We start from the raw sequence: 19140 nt of genomic DNA, 5'->3' as shown, positions 1-19140 counted from the left end.
TTTTATGTGATATTAGATATGATAACAAGAGCGCCGAGACAACAGTCAAAACGCTAAGGAATAGAATACGCTATCGATACAAATTGACATAAGCGTATGATGTTTTACCTAAGGATTCGGTCACACTACCAACGACGACGACGACCACGAACAAAATTTTCATACAGTCGAAATTAAATAAATTGTGCAAAACACAATTAAAACAATTTTTTCGAGATCAATGGATAAAAAAATAGGTTTTTCGTAGAAACGGTAGCTCCTAAGAAAAAATGTATTTAACCTTTTTTATAGATAATTTTATGATGTACAATTTTGGTTCCAGGTGATTGTATGATAAACTTACCGTCTCGGCGAAAATCGCAAAAAAAACTATTTTTTTATTAATTGACCTCGAATTAATTTTTTTCCGAGTACCGTAATGACGGGAGATTTAAATATTTTATTTTGAATAAATTTTGGCAAGATTTGAATTTTGGTCGTGGTCGTCATCGTCGTTGGTAGTGTGACCGAACCATTACCAAAATATCATGAGCTTATGTCAATAATTAGCGTTAGCAATTTCTATTCCTTGGCGATACTGACGTTTGACTAAGGGCCAAGGTACTTTTATAAGACTGATAAATACAGAGAAGTATTGAAATTTTGTTTCTTTATTAATTTAATCAAATAAGACACAAGCCGCGTAAAATAAAAGGCCTATCAGGTACTTTTACAGTTACTTTTGTTTAATTTCGTATTTTTTCCGAAGTATTATAAAAGAACCGGGTAACCCGGTTCTACCCGGTTCTGAGCTCGATTTGGAACCGGGTTTCAGAAACTTGGAACCGGATCCGGTTCTGCATGCCCTAATTGTGACATTAAATACTCGGCCGAGTTAATAAATTATATTTATTTATTTACCGAGTCATATCAAATTATGTATGAGTGTTGCTATTCAATTAACGATATATAATATTTGATAAGCATTAGTTTCGAATGCGTTTCGTGTTTAATTATTGTTGCTGTGCGTGTGTTGCGTGTTTAAGTTTGCTATTTGTCAAAATATATTTAAAATCGATCGTTGTAGTTATGGATGCAATAATTTAGAATATAATATGCAAAATTCAAATCCTAGTTATTTGCCTTGAGTTCTTAGAATAAGAACTGTATGTTTAACTACAAGATTTACTATCGATGCCACCTATATTCTACGTTAGCGCTACGCTAGCGATGTAACCAATAAACAAGACCAATCAAACCACCAAGATTAGAAACAGTTGCGTTATGCAGTAGATAATTTTATTAAAAAATACAATCATTTTCGCTTGCATCATCAACAGTAAACAACATTACGTAGTTACGCCAGGAGAAGCATGCGGGTCGTATTTTCGCTAATAACCCATAGCACCCTACACGAGGTCAGGTGCCAGGTGCCAAGAGCCAGGTGCCAGGCGTCATGTGCCATGTGTCCGCTTACATTATATGCATGGAAAAAAGGCGAAAGATTTGCAAATCATTTGACAGCATTTAATTGGATTGGCGCCTGAGAAGGCACTTGAAAGACAGGCAAACACATCGACAGGTATTTAAATGTCATGGGATAGTGCGCTTCTATTAGATAATCTTTTGGTATAAGTAATATGTTTATGAAGGCTCAAGATAATATTACGTCTTCCATGCGAGTAAAATTTTTATGTTTCGGTCCACAGTTAAAATTGAATTTCTTCGAAGTTTCCATCGTGTTGAATTTACTGTATTCAGAAAGACACTCGCATTCTGTTATAAATATTTAAAGATTTAGGTTCGTTTGTTTGAACATGCAAAAAGTGTTTTTTTTTTTTTTTTTTATGCTAGGATTAGGCAAGCATTTGACCATCGCTTCGCCTGATGGAAAGCGACAAGCGTGGTCTAGGATGGAGCATGTTTGCCTAATAAGTGTCTATTCACATTTCTCTTGAATAAATCCAGATTGTAGTTTCTGGGAAAAACGGAAGCCGGAAGATTGTTCCACTCCTTACTAGTACGCATAAGAAAAGAAGAAGCGAATCGCTTAGTGCGTATGGGTGGGATGTCGATGACATAAGGGTGGAGACCGGCCCGACGTCGAGTCCCTCGATGATAAAAAGGAGAAGCTGGTAACAGGTTATGCAGTTCCTCAGCACATTCGCCGTGAAAGATTCTGTAGAAAACCGCCAAACTGGCTACGTTCCGACGATGTTCCAGACTATGCAGTTTGCATGCGGTTAAGGATTCATTTGCAATGAGTCTAATCGCTCGTTTTTCGATGGAGTCCAAAGCGTTGAGTTGATATTTAGCTGCACCTGCCCAAAGATGAGAGCAGTACTCCACACCGGAGCGAACCTGGGCTTTGTAAAGGTTTAAGAGCTGTTCCGGTGTGAAGAACTCCCTCACCTTAGAAAGTATTCCGAGCTTCTTAGCTGCAACTTGTACTTTGGACTCAATGAAGCTCTTGAAATTCAGGCTAGAAGAGAGTGTTAGACCTAGAAGCTCCAGCTCATTGGATAAATTTAAAGACACATCCTGAAAACTGGGTGTTAGACTGAAACCAGTGCGCTTAGCTGTAAACAGACAAGCCTGTGTTTTTGAAGAGTTGAACCCGACTAAATTAGCTTCACCCCATTTAGAGACCGCTTTTAAAGTAAGATTCAACCGCTCAACCATAGCCATAGCGTTGTGTTGTGTTTTTGCGTGCTGGGTTTTGCAAATGCTGACAATGTGAGTAAATTTATAAATAACTTTGGTAACCGGATGGCGAATACGTCCTTCCGGGATTATAATATCTAGCTCTATATTATCATATTCTCGTCGTCGGAAAAATCTTTCATTGATATATACAGTACAAATTTTTTATTATATATTACTATGCAAACAATTTACATGTAATACATCAATTATTAAATTTCTACCAAACATGTAAACATGTAACCGTAATTGGTTACATAAGCTTTATTGTGATTTATAATTAATTATAGAAGTCATCAATATAAATTATTAGGTTATAAAATTAAATATTTATTACTCAATACATCCTACACAAATCGTGCTCGATTCTAACTTTCTTTTCTGTATATTGTGCATAATTTTGTGTTTAAAGATATTTATTGCTACATTGGATTATTTTGTACACTGTGTTTGTTTCACGAAGCTTTATACATATTTACATTAGGTAATCATAAAAAAGGAGAATACATCGATTATAGAAATAAATGACTTTAAAGCGAATGTTCAACGTAGGTATCCATTTTAATTAAATACGATGCGATAGTTTTTCATCGTGTGCAACATCGCCAATCGTAACTTGTAAATCTTACTAATAAATAATTATTAATCTTACTAATAATTTATCATAAACGTGAAAGTTTCTAAGAATGTGTGATGTATATGATGAACGTTTGCTAATCTATCACGTTGAAACGGCCTATCGATTATGTATGAAATTTGATATAGAGATAGATTAGAATCTGGATTAGCATAAAGATGGTATGGATTAGCACATACTTTCACAAGGGTACCACGCGAATAACCAACGGGTTCCGGCTAATATTTAACTATGGACAAGAATTTTCAATTGGAGACTAAACTGTCTCGTATTTCTAACTATATAACTATAAACTCTATCTTGTATTTCGGGCATACAATATTGCTTCAATGCTATGTCGCAAAACAGCACAATCGGCTCAGTAGTTGAGCCCTGACAGCTTCTACCATTTGATTGATTTGATTTATTCAAGAGCACGCTTCTATTATATTTATGTTCGTAATGTGTGCTCATCTGTTACTCATGTCTCATGACGTTTGCTGTGTGCCTGACGCCTGTGTACCATGAGAATATGCGGTATGTAAAATGTATATTGTTATAGCCTATACATATTATAATATAATAAGCCTGCTTTCAAGTAAACAGGACCTTCTGAGATTTGAGTGTTGAACTATAATATTATCAGTTGTGTCTATTTTTATAGAATACACTAGCGGTCCGCCCCGGCTTCGCCCGTGGTACCTACATGTTTAAACTATCCTATCTCTCAAGTTGGAACGAACTGCACATGGTGTGCGAATTTTATTATAATCGGTTAAGTGGTTTAGGAGTCCATTGAGGACAAACATTGTGACACGAGATTTATATAATTATATTAAGATTTATCATTTACATACACATTACAGACTACAGTATAATTCACAAATCAAATGCGGAATGTATAATTATGAATTAATAAACTTAGAGTAAGGAGAAGTATTAAAAATAAATAAAAGTTTGAAATAGAATTTATTTATAAAAGTTACATAAGTACATATAGCTGTAATTATCATAATCATGTCTACTAAGCAACAGGACATCCTTGTTAAACATACGGATATAATGTAACGGTAAAAACATTTTAAATATCAAAAGCGAGAAACGTTATCAAAGCAACATGAAGGATGGGCCGGAAGCGTGGTGTTGGATCTTCGGGCGTGGGCCTGTCACACACAGCGTCTGTTGTTATACGTACAAACATGTATCTATGCAATATAGTTGCCTGATATTTGGAAATTAAAGTATAGTAGCTGCGCTTCACGGTTCCACCCGCGTGGCTCTGCTCCTCGTCTTAGCGTAATGATATATAGCCTTCCTCGAAAAATGGGCAAATATAAATAACACCGAAAGAATTTTTCAAATCGGACCAGTAGTTCCTGAGATAAGCGCGTTCAAACTAACAAACTATTCAGCTTTATAATATTAAGTATAGATTACATCGTCCCTGTAATCATCGATTACTTCACCTACACCGCCACGATTCATCTTCGTTCTAAGAATAGTATCTTAGTAATTATGTAAAATTAAACCATTGATAATCATATTACATCAATATAGATATTATTCCTTTTCATTCAAATAGGATATAACAGACACAAGAGACACGATCGCGATCCAACGCCAAGACAAAACAAGCGTGGGAAGTTTGTACATTTTACATTTCTCTGCTCAATAAATACCGTTTATCCGTATCCAAACGTAAACTTAGTATTTACCTTTTAAATAGAATCAAATCGTTTTCAATTCAATATAATCTCACAACAAAGAACTTTTAAGTAAGTACATGATTTAGGGAGAATGAATATCATATCGCTTCATTTAGTTTGAAGTTTGAAGGGTTTAGCGTTTGAAGCGATACTATTCTCGTACAGTATTGGTGGAAATTGGAAAAGCACACTTGGCGGAAAAAAGTTCGCTGGGTCAGCTAGTATTCGAATAAGTCAGTATGTTATTTGATCACGTATTCCAATATTAATGGTGAATAAATTCATCATAATTATTAATTTACAATATTGTTATGTCAGCTAAATTTCGCGCATGTGCGCGTGATGGACATAAATGAAAACAAGCATTGTTTATGAATAATTAAAGTTCAATTACTTTCAATGCAAAACAAACCTTGATTTGTTTTCATAAACAAAATTTGTAAATGCTGAGGCAGTGAACAGTTTTTCTTTTTTTTATGTGATACATCAAGGAATCAATACATTTCAGGTTATAAGTAACGATAAACACTCAATTTTCATCACTGCGTTATATGTGAAAACAGTTTTTTTTTATATCGGCAAAATAAAACATCTTTTAAAACTTTACAAATACAAAGGGTTAAGGATTTTGGTCTGAAGTCCCCTCATACGCCGTGTGAAATGCGATAACATGGTGGTGACTGGTGAGAGACCGATCCAAACGGCAATTAAAATGAAATAAGATTCTGACTGATTTACGGCCGTTTTACATAGTCCCAAATGTGCCAAATTTCGTCGTTATAATTTATTTGCAGAACACGACATTTGGGAACACGTTATACAACGTAAATCAACCATGGTTTAGGAGCGTTTTAGAGAATATACATTTAAATACTTACATAATTTATCCATACTAATATTATAAATGCGAAAGTAACTTTGTCTGTCTGTTACTCAATCACGCCTAAACTACTGAACCAATTTGCATGAAATTTGGTATGGAGATATTTTGATACCCGAGAAAGGACATAGGCTACCTTTTATTGCGAAATATGTACCACGGGCGAAGCCGGGGCGGACCTCTAGTAACAAATAAAGCCGGAATCAAAAAAAGTCAGACTAAGTAAAAACCATGTAAAAACATAATTTATTATTTCATTACCGCTTTATGTATTCATAATTTTATGTGAACATTATTCAGTATCCTACATGGAATAACAACTAAAGAAGCATTATTTATGGCTTAAATTAACGACGCAACAAAACATTCTCTCGTAAATTGCGTGAAAATAATCAACTCGAAGTGAAAGCGCAGCGTAATACCTCAAATAAATTGCTTTTAAAATACACTTTGAAATGAAAGAAAAGCTCCTATTACATTGACCCCAAATGAATGTGCAAAAAAGCACTTAGGTAGGTGTGGCGCGAGCGGGCTCTGGCCGAGCGGCGGGGACCGGCCGCGCGGGGACCGGCCCGCCTACCGACTTCCCGATTAATTAAGCTGGCTTAATGGACCCCTGAACGATCCTATCGCCCGTGATCGATCGACGATAGCCACCGATCGATTACTCTAATAGAACTTGCATAGATCCTAATGATTTATTGTAAGTGGTGATTATTGATTTTGATTGTGTCAATGGTCGAGAGCTGCGAGTGTTCAAGTGTTTTTTGTAACAAAGAGCGTCAGCGGAAACTAGTTTCCCCTAGTCATTGTCAGTACTTAAAATATTCATGTGCTATCATGAGGTGTAAACTTTATACATAGAGTCAAAAACGTTTTACTTTTTATGATACCTTCATAAGGGATCTAAAATGCAGAACGCTATTATGGTGTACGAATTGTCGAAAATAACACAGTTTGAAGACGTTTTCCATTTGTGTTATTGCTACAACGAAATATAAATTCAAAGTCATTTACGAAGAGCGTGGAAAATAGATTAATAATTGCAAAATTAATTACACCAAAGTGAGTTTCGAGAAAAATATCATTGAGAATTTAATTTTGATTCATTCACGAGAAAATTTAATTTAACGCCACAGAATGTTTCCACGAAGTTATACAAAATGTTGTGAGCTATTTACTCAATATTGTGCTGACAGGGAAACTTGATCCGCACGAGTGTTGTTAGAGACAAAAGTTATTTTCTTCCTATCTATATTCTATTATGATAGCAATTGTACCTATAGAAAAATAAGTAACAGAAAAACAACAGACCTTATAAAGTTATTATTATATTAATTATTTGTGAAGTTTCGTATACATGAATGTTCTGATTCGTTTCTATTATTCTGTTCGTATAATAATATTATATTTGTGTATCGTATTTCGTATTTTTCGTTGTTCTTTGATTTAAAATACATATAAGTTGTAACAATGCTGAATAATTGCATTTGCAAAATTTCATGAAGAGAGATAATGACGTGCACAATATATTCTCTCAATAATATTATGTGAATTAATTTAGTAGATACAATATGTGAACAAGGGGATTTAATATCCCTTCCTATCCTACAATCCCTTTAAAGTAAAGTTAAATTAAATACAGCAGACTGTATGAGCTACGGAAATAAGAAGAAGCAAAAGCGGATTAGAGGCAGGCAGCGTCGCGGCACGAGATTATACCGCGGGGAATGTCGCAAATGTACTTTGTTGTACTACACATGTGTACCTTCTTTATAGCATATTATAGGAAATGTATTGATCTTGGTATTGCATGTTACTTAAATATTTCTGGAGTGCTTACATCGCTTTGAATAGAGAGAATAATCACTATATATTATAGTATAGAAAAAAGTCCCTGTCATCTGTGCGTCCCTATGAAAACTACTACTATAGCAACAGATTTATATTAGGCCTAAATATAAAATAGACGTATTACATAGATCCAAGTAGACATATTAATAGGTACGTCTCTTTCAGGCAACAATGTCGTTTTGTTAAAACTTTAACCTCGATTTAGAAATAAAATATAGAACTCAGTTCGGCATGATTTACATATTCTAAATAGATCCGGCTGCCTAGGTCAGACTAGTTAGGGCTTATTTCGGTATGTCTGGATAGGAACTCTAGATAGCCAACCTAAAATAGTTATAAATTGGGTTAAGCCCTAGATCTAATTACCAATAGGTCATGAACTAATATTTGAAACAGTCGCATTGATTTGTGTTGTGTGTAGATTGTGTACTGTTCTAGACAACAATAGAATGATTTACTGAAACATTCGGCATAGTACGTCTTTTGAACATAATAGATGTAGTTAATTTGTAGGAATAACTTTGATATTAATAATGCATAGCAATCTTTGGTTTTTTTAATGTTCACACGCAGCAGATTTATTATATGAAAAGGTGCATCTTCACAATAATAATATTAAACGTTCGTGTCGTAGAGACGAGGATGAACAATGCAGATGAAACAGGACAGCTTGGGTGCGTGTCTCGGCGTTTGATAAAACTGCTCCGTGGTTTATGCATGATTGTTCCGCGAGGAATCATCCCAAAGCACAAAGGGGTATGCGAGTCGGAACCCCTTCGAGCCAGGACTCCGGCCGGCACGTAACCGTCCGACCGGTTACAATACCGACTGACTGACGTTTCAAAGAGAAATGTTAATTCGCATTCTTTGAGCGCACCAAGCTTTTATAAAATATTCCTTTTTTCGAAGAAGCCATCGTAGATTAGAGCCGGGCCGGGAATGCGGGTCACTCCCGGCTCCGAAGGGTGATTCCACAAAAATGCCATTGTCTCTAGCCTAGCGAACGATGATAACAATATTTTAGAGAATCTTGATTATTTTTTCAGACTCGATTCTGGCGGCCCTCGCGAATCGCGATAACTTTTATGTTATTGTTATTTTATCTTACCTAAGAGTGTATTCTGCGAAATTAATTCAGGGTTGGCTTGTTTAATTTTATTAAAATTTTAATAACATTGACTTGGAATATTACAAAAAACCATAGGTACAATTTTTTGTTGTTAAACTTTTATTAGATAATAAATTTGGCGTTATGTTATATTTTAATACCTCGTATTTTTTATTTTTTTAATAATTTAAATTTGATTAGAACTCTTTATTTTAACTTTACCTCATATTCAAGGACAGTTAGTAATTTTTAATTGTGTATTATGTCTTAGATATTAAATGCTATATTTTTTATTTATTTTGAATTAAATAAAATAAAGTAGGATAATGTAAACATTCTAATACATCTCAAAGTATAAACATATCGTGTGAAGCGAAACGAGTAAGAAATTATGATAATTTATTGATGTTTTAATGTTAAAATTTACATTTTATTTAATTACATCCATTTAAGAAGCGTATAATGATTAGCAACATCCATATGTATAAAGATGAGCGACGTTGTTGAAACAGTTTGCAATAATCGTGTGACCTAAAATAGAAAGCAGACCCATTATACTAATTACGTTGCGATATATTTATGGGTCATTCAATTACATATATCAATATTTACATATTCAACATTACGAATTACAGTTATAAGAACTTGTGACATTCTTTCTATTGGTAGTTCTTTATTTTTCATTACAGTTTATAAGTTTAGAAGCAATAACTGCAGATAGCGCGATGGATAGTCTTACTAAATACTAATTGCAAGAAATATTTAGTTTTATTAAATCTGATTTCAATTAAATTTTAAGTAGATTGTTTTTTCCGATAAAAATATTGAATAGTTATTAATTATACAAGTTTGTGTACTTATAGAAAGTATTGAAGTTTCCCTCTCAATTAATCTAAGTAAACGTCATTCTAGATTGTAATCTATCCGAAAGATTGAAATAATAACATTTCGTATACGCCTGAGTGGAGAAGGCACTAGGCAGTGGCCGCTTTACTTGGAACGAAACAAACGCTTAATTTTAATTAGCAGTGTTTTGCATTGTTAAATTCATTAAATCCTATATTTGGTAGGTTTGGCTGTATCGATACTCAGAGGCACGCAATCAGTGGTCGTAAAAGGGTTTGTTTACGCTTTTGTAATAGCTCAGAAATGGTTAAGCTGCTTTAAAACAGACTGCTTGAATAATTGATAGGTACCTACTTGTTGTCTGGAATTTGTAGTTCGTCACATGTTACTGAAAGCAAATACAACCATAAACATCTGCTTATATTTTCTGACTGTGTAATGGTTATGTGTAATGAAATCATTATATTTATTAAAATAAGAGTTAATTTGTATCTCTTTTTTTTTTAATTCTCAGATCTAACAGCCGATAAATAAAAATACCTAATTGTAACAAATACTTGTACTATCTTACTCTTATAGATTTAATCTGATGCGAACATTCACTTTACAGACAAATATGTAACTTTCTTTACGATACAATATTCTCTCCTCTCTAATAACTTTATTGTGTAATGTGTGTGTGTGTGTTGTGTTTTTATTATCGATTTCATAATTTATGTTTCTACTGAATTACATCAATCTGTACAATATGACTCTACCATAGCAAATTACTTGCAAATTTTAGACAAGAAGTAAATAAATGAATAAATAACAAGCCAGATTGTTTCACTTTCCCCCTTCCTAATCCCCTCGTCTCCCCTCGCGTGAGAAAATCTTAAAATTAATCAAACCATAAATTATTCAACTCCATAATACCCAGCGATTAGGAGAAATATTTTTTGTTTGTTATTTGTAATTTATTAACAACAACAAAGTGTCTAATCTGAGATTTTCTCCAATCCTGAAGAAAAATTGTTACTAAACAGGTTTTAGACAGATTTCAGGATAATTTGACGATGTTTTGCTGGAAAGAAAATAAAAAGATTTTTTTTAGTTAACGATATTTATTAAATTTAGGACAGTTGAAATAAAACACTAATTGATCAATGTTTTCCGTATTGCAGGTGCAGGTGAAACAGAGAAATGAGTAATGACAACATTATATATTAATATTGAGTACTTATGTAGAGCAGGCAATATCAACCATTTTGGCAAACTTAAGTTATATTTTTACGACGCAAACACAAGTTTCCTTTACTGATAAAAGTTGTCTCCGTCTAGTCAGTATAATATCAGTATGCTTATATCCTCCTAATTACAAGTCTACTTAAACATAATTCCGCGGAATTTTACACCAAAACAGGACAGCAACAACGTGGAATACATTATATGTAATAACACGAGGCTACACAGCCGATTATGCATGGAATAATTAATCGAGCACAAACTCATTAGGTGCGTCCCTCTCCCCCTCCCATCCCCCCACCCCCGCTCACACTCCGCCCTCGTCCTTCGCCCTCAGCCCTCTCACACTATTGCACATGTTATCCGACTGCAACACAAATAGGCACATTTTTAATAATCCTTCATTACACAACTCTAAGCTATTCATTGTATGCACTCGTGAATATGGAAATCTTATTTACGTCGTATCATGCATGTCTCTGTGAAATAAATAAACATGTATTGATGACGTAAAGAAATTGTAATTTTCCTTGTATGATAAAAGTTAAATTAACTCGTTTCTCTTAAACTAAACCCAAACAGTCAATAGTACAGCAAAACAAGTTCAGATGAAGGTTTTTACCATTTTAAATATTTAACTTATAATATTGTACGTTTAATATGCTTAAAAGTTTTGTTCAATCTTGTATAAAACCTTTAAATGTGGAACTGAAATAATATTTCGAAGTAAAAAAGTTATTCTCATTCTTTTATATTAATGACAATGTTAAGTTGTCGCATTTAATAACGACTACAACTTCGTAGAACTAAAATATAATTAATATTTACTAAAAGACAAATAAAGGCTGTGTCAAATAGAAATTTGCTCACATAAAATAGTTATACTTAAAACCTACTTCATTAATTAATTACAAATAGCTTATATTATTCGCTATTAAATTACTTGTATTATATCTTATAATATGACATTTAATTTCTCTTCAAAGTAATTTCATATTTAATGCCACAGCCCACATTGGAGCCCTTGTAAAAAACTAACTCAATCTGAGTCATAATATTAGATGTTCCCGGAAATTTCATACAAACTGTAGGTCAGCTTTGAGCTACCACGCACGGGAATGAAATGTCAGGGTTTATTGCATTGCTATGTAATTTAACGATACGACGATCAAAGCTAGTATATTATTATTAGTCTGTGATCAAAGTAATAAACACTACATTGCTGCTGTAAATGGTGAGTAGCTTTTGTTTTCTATACTAATCCAGCAATGTGCAATGTATTCAATATGTAATCAATATGGTTGTCGATTCTATATGGCCCATGTAAGGACAGGACACGCAGCCCTGCACGTGTCCTTTGTCTTATATGTATAAGACTAGGTAAGGGTATTGTAGTATGATTGGATAGATGTCTTGACCCAGTTGAGTATTAGAAAGAAAACTTTTAAAACTAACAAAGTAAATACCAAAATATTTATTTTTTTATATTTTTATTACAATAAGAAGTTATTTTTAGTGCTTAAAAGGAACAGCGTCTAATCTTAACACCTCTGCTAAATTTGTTACAGCTCCCAATAGCACTCGAGCTGAGCTTGACCTGAAGCGACTTACGGCGTCGAGTGGTGTTCACTATAAATAAGTTATTCAAAATCTTTAAACACCCAGAATGAAACTTTGTTATAGGAACTAGAAGGGTCCTCAAATTTCTCATGACATGAATATCTTGATGATTTCATTATGTAAAAACCTCAATTTATTATCGTATTAACAACAATTCTAATTAGGTTACTGATTATAAATATTATAGCAGTTATAGATATGAAAGCTAATTACCATCAATCATTTAGCCAATAAAACTGAAAAGCGGGCTATCTGTCCCCGTCCGATGCCTTACATATTAAATATTAATGATAATAACTGCTTTAAAATTCAAATTTTACTTTCGTTTATCGCGAACCGAGCTGATATCTAAATCACTTCATTAGCAGCGCCGTAAATTTTATTAAAAGCAATTCCAATGAGTTCGTTTCGTCATAATTACTTTTATTTCGTGACCCACGCTAATTTGAGCAGAAAAATATGTTATCGTGTATTTTATAGAGAACTATTAACCATTTCATTATAACAATAACGACACAAAATAGGCCGCACAATAGAAAGGTAAAATACTCAACAGGTGGTCTTGAACAATTGAAACATTAATAAATCGCAGTTACCTTATAGTTTTGGTTTTTGTATTTTTTATGTTCGACAATAATTTTACGATTTCATCATCATTCAAAACAGTTTTTATTAAATGTGGTGTTGTATTGAAAATAAATCCTAATCCTTGCATCCTTAAATTGCCTTTTTCAATTGTCACTCAGTTCAAAGCTGAAATTTTTAAAATTAATGATTAAACATATCGGATAAATATCAAGGTTCCATGAACTTAACCTTGCCTATTAACAGTACTGTAAACTAAACTTAATTAACACGCCACAGGATGATAACATATCAAAGTTCCTTGCCGTCAGCAGATCAATAGAGGCAGTGACGTGGAATTCCTGGAGTCGTGCGGTTTCCGTCCCACCGCGACCGGGGCAAGGGGCTGCGCTTTGATCACTGCGACTGAATGCTGTTTGTAATGCTAGTTATTACCTACTACATGATGTTTATTTTGAAAATAAATTGGTATGACATTTTATCTACATGCAACTATTACGAGCAAGGTATAACATGTTTTTGGTTCATTATAAAAGACGAGCTGAGGGACGGTTTCACTCGTAGATTAAATTACGGCCAAAAGCCTATTTCTGTAGCGTATCTGTTATTCTGGTACGTAAGAAACACGTATAGTATAGAAAAATATGTTCAATAATTTTTGAGTGATAGAGTTACAAAAATCCTACACTTCATTCATCTATCTTCACAAGACACAAACTTTCACATGTTTTTAAATTATAATATTAGGATGATACATCTAACAGGCTTGATATATCAAATTTACAATAAAAGTTAAGTGGTTTATAAGAAACTAGTTTAATATACTTACGTGATGTAGTCAGAAATAATAAAAATTCTCCATACATACTTAGCTCTGTAAGTATCTATAATATGATAACAAATAGCCTGTTGCATTATTAAAAGACTTTCAAATAAATAGAGATTTTATTAAAGTGAACAAGAAGATAATGCTCTCTCCATTCGTAGAAACGTTATTATTGTCTATTTATGGATAAAGCGACTTCTTTACTTTGCATTGTTATGAATTCTGTGAGTGACGAAATGGAACTATTTGTTGTTTGTTTTTCCAATACGCATGTTGCGTACGGCGTACCTACTTAATTGCAGTAAGATAAACGTTATTAAAATCGCTTACACTCATTCATAAACTATACAAATAGAAGTTACTAAGTATGGTTTTCACGCATAAACTACTGGACCGATTTTGATGAAATTTGGCACAGATAATCTTTAGACCCTGAGAAAGAACATAGGCTTCCTGTTATTGCGAAATATGTACCACGGGCGAAGCCCGGGCGGACCGCTAGTTGGTTATATTATGGAATCGCGGTAACATTAAAACGTTATCATAAAATCAAAGATTTCTCACGACATCTCGTGGACCGCTACATCGATTCGACGACCGAAATTATCAAATTATGATCGAGCCGAGAAGCGAAATATCGAATGGCGTGTGAAAATCTACAAAATTTAAATAACTTAAATCATTGAACAACTCTGTGGTAACCATTATTGTAAATGACGCGGTTAGACCAGGTTCGACACCGGGCGATGCTCGTAAAACATCCATTATTAATTATTGCGTTAATTGTGTTTGAGATTTAGTTCCCTATTCGGTTTAAAGTTCAAGGAATTTTTAACCAATTAAAAATATGAATTAAGCATGAACTTCTGTTTGAAGATTATTATAATCGAATCATAGTTTTGATTGAAATAAATCGCGTTTATATGACTGCGCGGCGGTTTGTTAATTTGAGAATAATAATATTAGAAAATAATTTTCACCTAAACTTCTAAATAAGTAAGAAAACAATTAAACTATCCTATCTCTCGAGTTGGATCGAACTGCACATGGTGTGCGAATTTTATTATAATCGGTTAAGTGGTTTAGGAGTCCATTGAGGACAAACATTGTGACACGAGATTTATATATATATTAAGAAGATGTGATATTTATTGACGGAAAACTAATAAAATACGCTCGTAAATAAGTTAAACAAAGATCTCGTCGAGGAATCTTATCTGGGATTGTCGGGATTTGGGGACTACACACATTTGTTATTACGTTTATTCAGTTTTATTATATTGCGCTACGATTTCAAATCAGTGCAGCAATATGACTTCCGTTATAATAAATTATTATAGATTGCTTTTCATGATAACAAGAACATAATGATAACAGAATTATTACCATCGGTACTATAAATACACTAATTTTATTTTGAATCTGACATCGATCAATGACTGCTTATTGAGATCTTAGTGAGAATTATCTGAATCAGATTTATGCGAACGCAACTGAATAGATTTGTAGAGTCCCGGAATGATATTATAATTGTTCCTCTAAGATAAAATAAATACAGACATCAAGAGACTGCTAAGACGTAATAATGAAACTTATAACTGTGATACTTGTCTTTCTTCTGATATTCGTAACGGTGTTTGGTGCAGAGCTAATAAGCACCGACTACCACGGCCTGTACGGCATTCCTGAAGCCCAGAGGATAAGGAATAGAGAGAGATTCAGCACTCCTGGCTTTAGGCTGATAGGAGCTGTACCGGTTAATCTTGGAGACTACCCTTATTTCGTAAGTATAACATAATTTTGAAGTCCTTAACTGTCCTGAAAATTCTTCCGCTCATCTCATAGTATAATACGAGAGAATATAAACCAACCAGACCTACCTCTCCTGCAGTTACAAATATGTACTTACATACCAGTATTAAAATTTATACTACTCTACTAGTTTTAGACATTGACTAAAAACACGATTGAAATTCATGATCATTCATAAAATAAATCTAAATGTAATCTAATGAAAAATAAAATAAACTTTAAGCCGTTTATAGTATATTTTCATATAGTGAGGTTGTACATGTTTATAGGCAGGACTGCTAATAAAGTTGACAAACGGCGCCACATCAGTATGCGGCTCCTCCCTCCTGTCGCACAGCAAGCTGGTGACGGCGGCGCACTGCTGGCGCACGGAGCAGCACCAGGCGCAGCAGCTCACCGTGGTGCTGGCCTCCACGCGCCTGTACTCCGGCGGCACCCGCCTCACCACCACCAGCGTGGAAGTCCACGCCAACTACGTGCCCAGCAGTCTTAGCTATGACATCGCGCTGATCACCATTAATAGAGTTCAATTTACCAGTAAGTGGATTGCATTAATAACAAGTTCGTAATCATTGTTTTATGCTAATAAAATATTCGATTAGCCAATTAAATGAAACTCGCGCTATTGAATTGTCAAACACGAGTAAATTATTGAAGGTTAGAATTAACTGGTGCTTCTGAACATGCATTTTGTGAAACAATCTACAATCACGCAGTTTGTATTGTTTAGTAAATTGCTATTTGTTTAACGTTTGTAAAACTGTGATATATTTGCATAGTTTATCGTTGGTGTTCTGTATGTAGTTACATATATGAAATATTGATTAACCCATTGAGCCCCGAACGGCCTGCCGCGACACAATAGATTTTCTATTGTGTCTGTGATTCCGGGGCCTGATGGATTAATTTATCCTGCGGCTTAATTTCCGTATCGGATGTATATTATCTACTTTCATACGAGTTTGTAACCTTGAGTTTGTTACAGTAATTTTTGTTCTATAATTATTTCCTTTCACTATGAGTTGAACTCAATTTTATTTACCAAAGTGAACCTTTACCAGGCAACATTCAGCCAATAGCGCTGGCGACCGGCGATCAAGATTACATGGGCACGTGGGCGCGGGCGGCTGGCTTCGGGAAGACAAGCGACTGTGAGTCCAACTATTTGCAATTACTAGCCACGAACCCTTAGAGAATATTTTAATGCTAGCAAAGATTTTAAATTAAACATTTTAAAGAATGAATATTAACATTATATAGTACATAGCTTCAACAATAATTGATATGCATACGTCGAAACGTGTATAGAGTCATAGATTTATTATCTTTATAATATGATCGGGTAAAGATAAACACATGTGCACAATATTTATCTTTTCATTTACGACAACGCGGCGTGTTGAATGTTTATTTTCTTTATTACACGAGCGTAATAATGTGTTTGAAAGTTTGCTTTTACATACATGAAACATATTTTTTTCAAATGCAGTCATTATCATTAATTATTAGTAAAGATATTTTCACGACTCTATAAATTACCAGACCTAATGAATATAAATCTCTTTACCTATCGAATGTTAAATCGCGAAGAACTTTAATGATATAAGTTTATCGCATTGCAATGTACCAATCAAATATTTACGTTTTACAATTATTTTGTAAAAGAGCGACCAATATTATGTTAATAAATACGACCTAATAAAACTTGAATTTATGTATATGCTTGTCCCTGTATTAAGCAGGATATTCCTGTCATATTATAAAACATTAACAAATGTTTTCCTTTTTACATTAAACGTGTATTAGTGTATTGTAATAGTGAGAGTCAAACATGGGTCCTGGGTTCAATTTCCAGTGGTTATAAAGCAAAGGTTCATTTTTATTGCAAGCTACCTACACATTTATTTATCCTTAACCAAAATGTCTACGTCCTCGTGGAGTATGTTCAAGAGCTTACTCCACGAGCTTAACTTTGTGTTGAAGAGCAGGAATCTTTATCAACCACCTCTACTTTTAGCGCAGCAGTACATAACCCGCAGCAGCTACCTGGGCCACGTGTCGCTGCAGGTGATCAGCAACGCGGAGTGCCTGCGGACCTTCGCGCCGCGTTTCGTGCTGTCCACCACACTCTGCACCAGTGGGACTGAAGGGCTTGGCACCTGTGCTGGAGATTCTGGTGGACCGCTCGTTATTGGCAGCAAGGGAAATGCTACTCTGGTATGACTTTAATGGAACAGTTGTCAGGGGGGACAGCTAAATGGATGAGCTGTTACTCAAAGTTGGTGTAATTTCAAGGCAGTATTAAGGTTAACCCAAGCATAGTCGCTATAATGTGTTATTACTGCTAGCTTTGATAATAATGTATTAAACGGTTACACAATGTAGCAATAGTTAATATTTTCAAGAAAATATCGTAAGCTAATAGAATATCATTTATTAATTTAAAAAAAGGCAATGAAGTAAAATAAGAATATACAAATTTTCAGATCGGCATAACGTCATTTGGGTCGGTGCGCGGCTGCGAGCTGAAGCTCCCGTCCGGCTTCTCCAGAGTCACCGCTTTCTACTCCTGGATACAGAACCGCTTGTGATTCCCAATGTGCCTGAAATCAATCACTAGTTATAGTCCATCTATACTTTCCTCACTCAACTTTAGCTTAACTCTACCTTATTTACAAGTTTCCTTAAAATAAATAGTTACAAATCATTACGTCTCTTTATTTCGACCTTTTTAAGAGCCTCTTGTTTACCACTTAGCACGTTAGTGCCGAAACCATATATCTATTATTGTAGGTTTTAGAGATACGGAATACTTTTCTAAACGTATCTTAAACGTAAAGCAAAGAGCGGCTATTGATAAGACATGCTCTAACACACAAGACACACAGTGACACAAATTGTCCCAGTCTGCATTAGCGTCAGTTCCCCCGTCCACACGCGGTGCGCACTCCAAAGGAATGCTTTCACACATGCCGAGTGACAACTCATGTTGCCCTCATACTTCCTATTATACGAGTATCCGATGTACCGACTGCATGAAACGCGGCGTCTATGACGTTTCTGTTATACCTATATAGCAATTCACATTCTGACATGTAATAAATACTAGCTGTTGCCCGCGACTTCGTCCGCGATTACGTCGTTTTTCGTCATTCGTCGTTTAAAAAAAATACGTGACGCTTTATTTTTGAATGTTCTTAATTGTCTCTTATAAAAATTAACTACATTAAAATTGAATACTCTGATAAGAAAATCTTAAAATCGGAGGACATCGAAAATCTGAGGAAAACATGAGTGAATTTGATTTAAATTCTACATTACTTAGTAATTCAAATAATAATCTAAATTAAATGTAGATTAACAGTTTGAGCGCATCATTAT

General features: G+C 34.3%; 2 protein-coding genes across 2 annotated transcripts; one reads left to right on the top strand and one right to left on the bottom strand.

Moving 5' to 3' along the window:
- Positions 1 to 1887: 1887 nt before the first annotated feature.
- On the bottom strand, positions 1888 to 2667 carry LOC149900400 (uncharacterized). Its single transcript, XM_090112686.1, has one exon. It carries the CDS (start codon positions 2665 to 2667, stop codon positions 1888 to 1890), a length of 780 nt encoding a protein of 259 aa, XP_089968812.1.
- Positions 2668 to 15491: 12824 nt separating this feature from the next.
- LOC149900399 (epithelial serine protease-like) lies at positions 15492 to 18466 on the top strand. Its single transcript, XM_090112286.1, has 5 exons — positions 15492 to 15730; positions 16029 to 16296; positions 16821 to 16910; positions 17777 to 17976; positions 18246 to 18466. Exons 1-5 carry the CDS (start codon positions 15533 to 15535, stop codon positions 18348 to 18350), a joined length of 861 nt encoding a protein of 286 aa, XP_089968412.1. The 5' UTR covers positions 15492 to 15532; the 3' UTR covers positions 18351 to 18466.
- Positions 18467 to 19140: the final 674 nt, after the last annotated feature.

Source organism: Colias eurytheme, chromosome 18, assembly GCF_061535395.1.
Source record: "Colias eurytheme isolate Ceu_HAF_F1 chromosome 18, ilColEury1 Martin Lab GWU primary, whole genome shotgun sequence".
In the NCBI taxonomy this organism is placed as follows: domain Eukaryota; kingdom Metazoa; phylum Arthropoda; class Insecta; order Lepidoptera; family Pieridae; genus Colias; species Colias eurytheme.
This window is presented reverse-complemented; position numbering and strand designations above follow the sequence as displayed.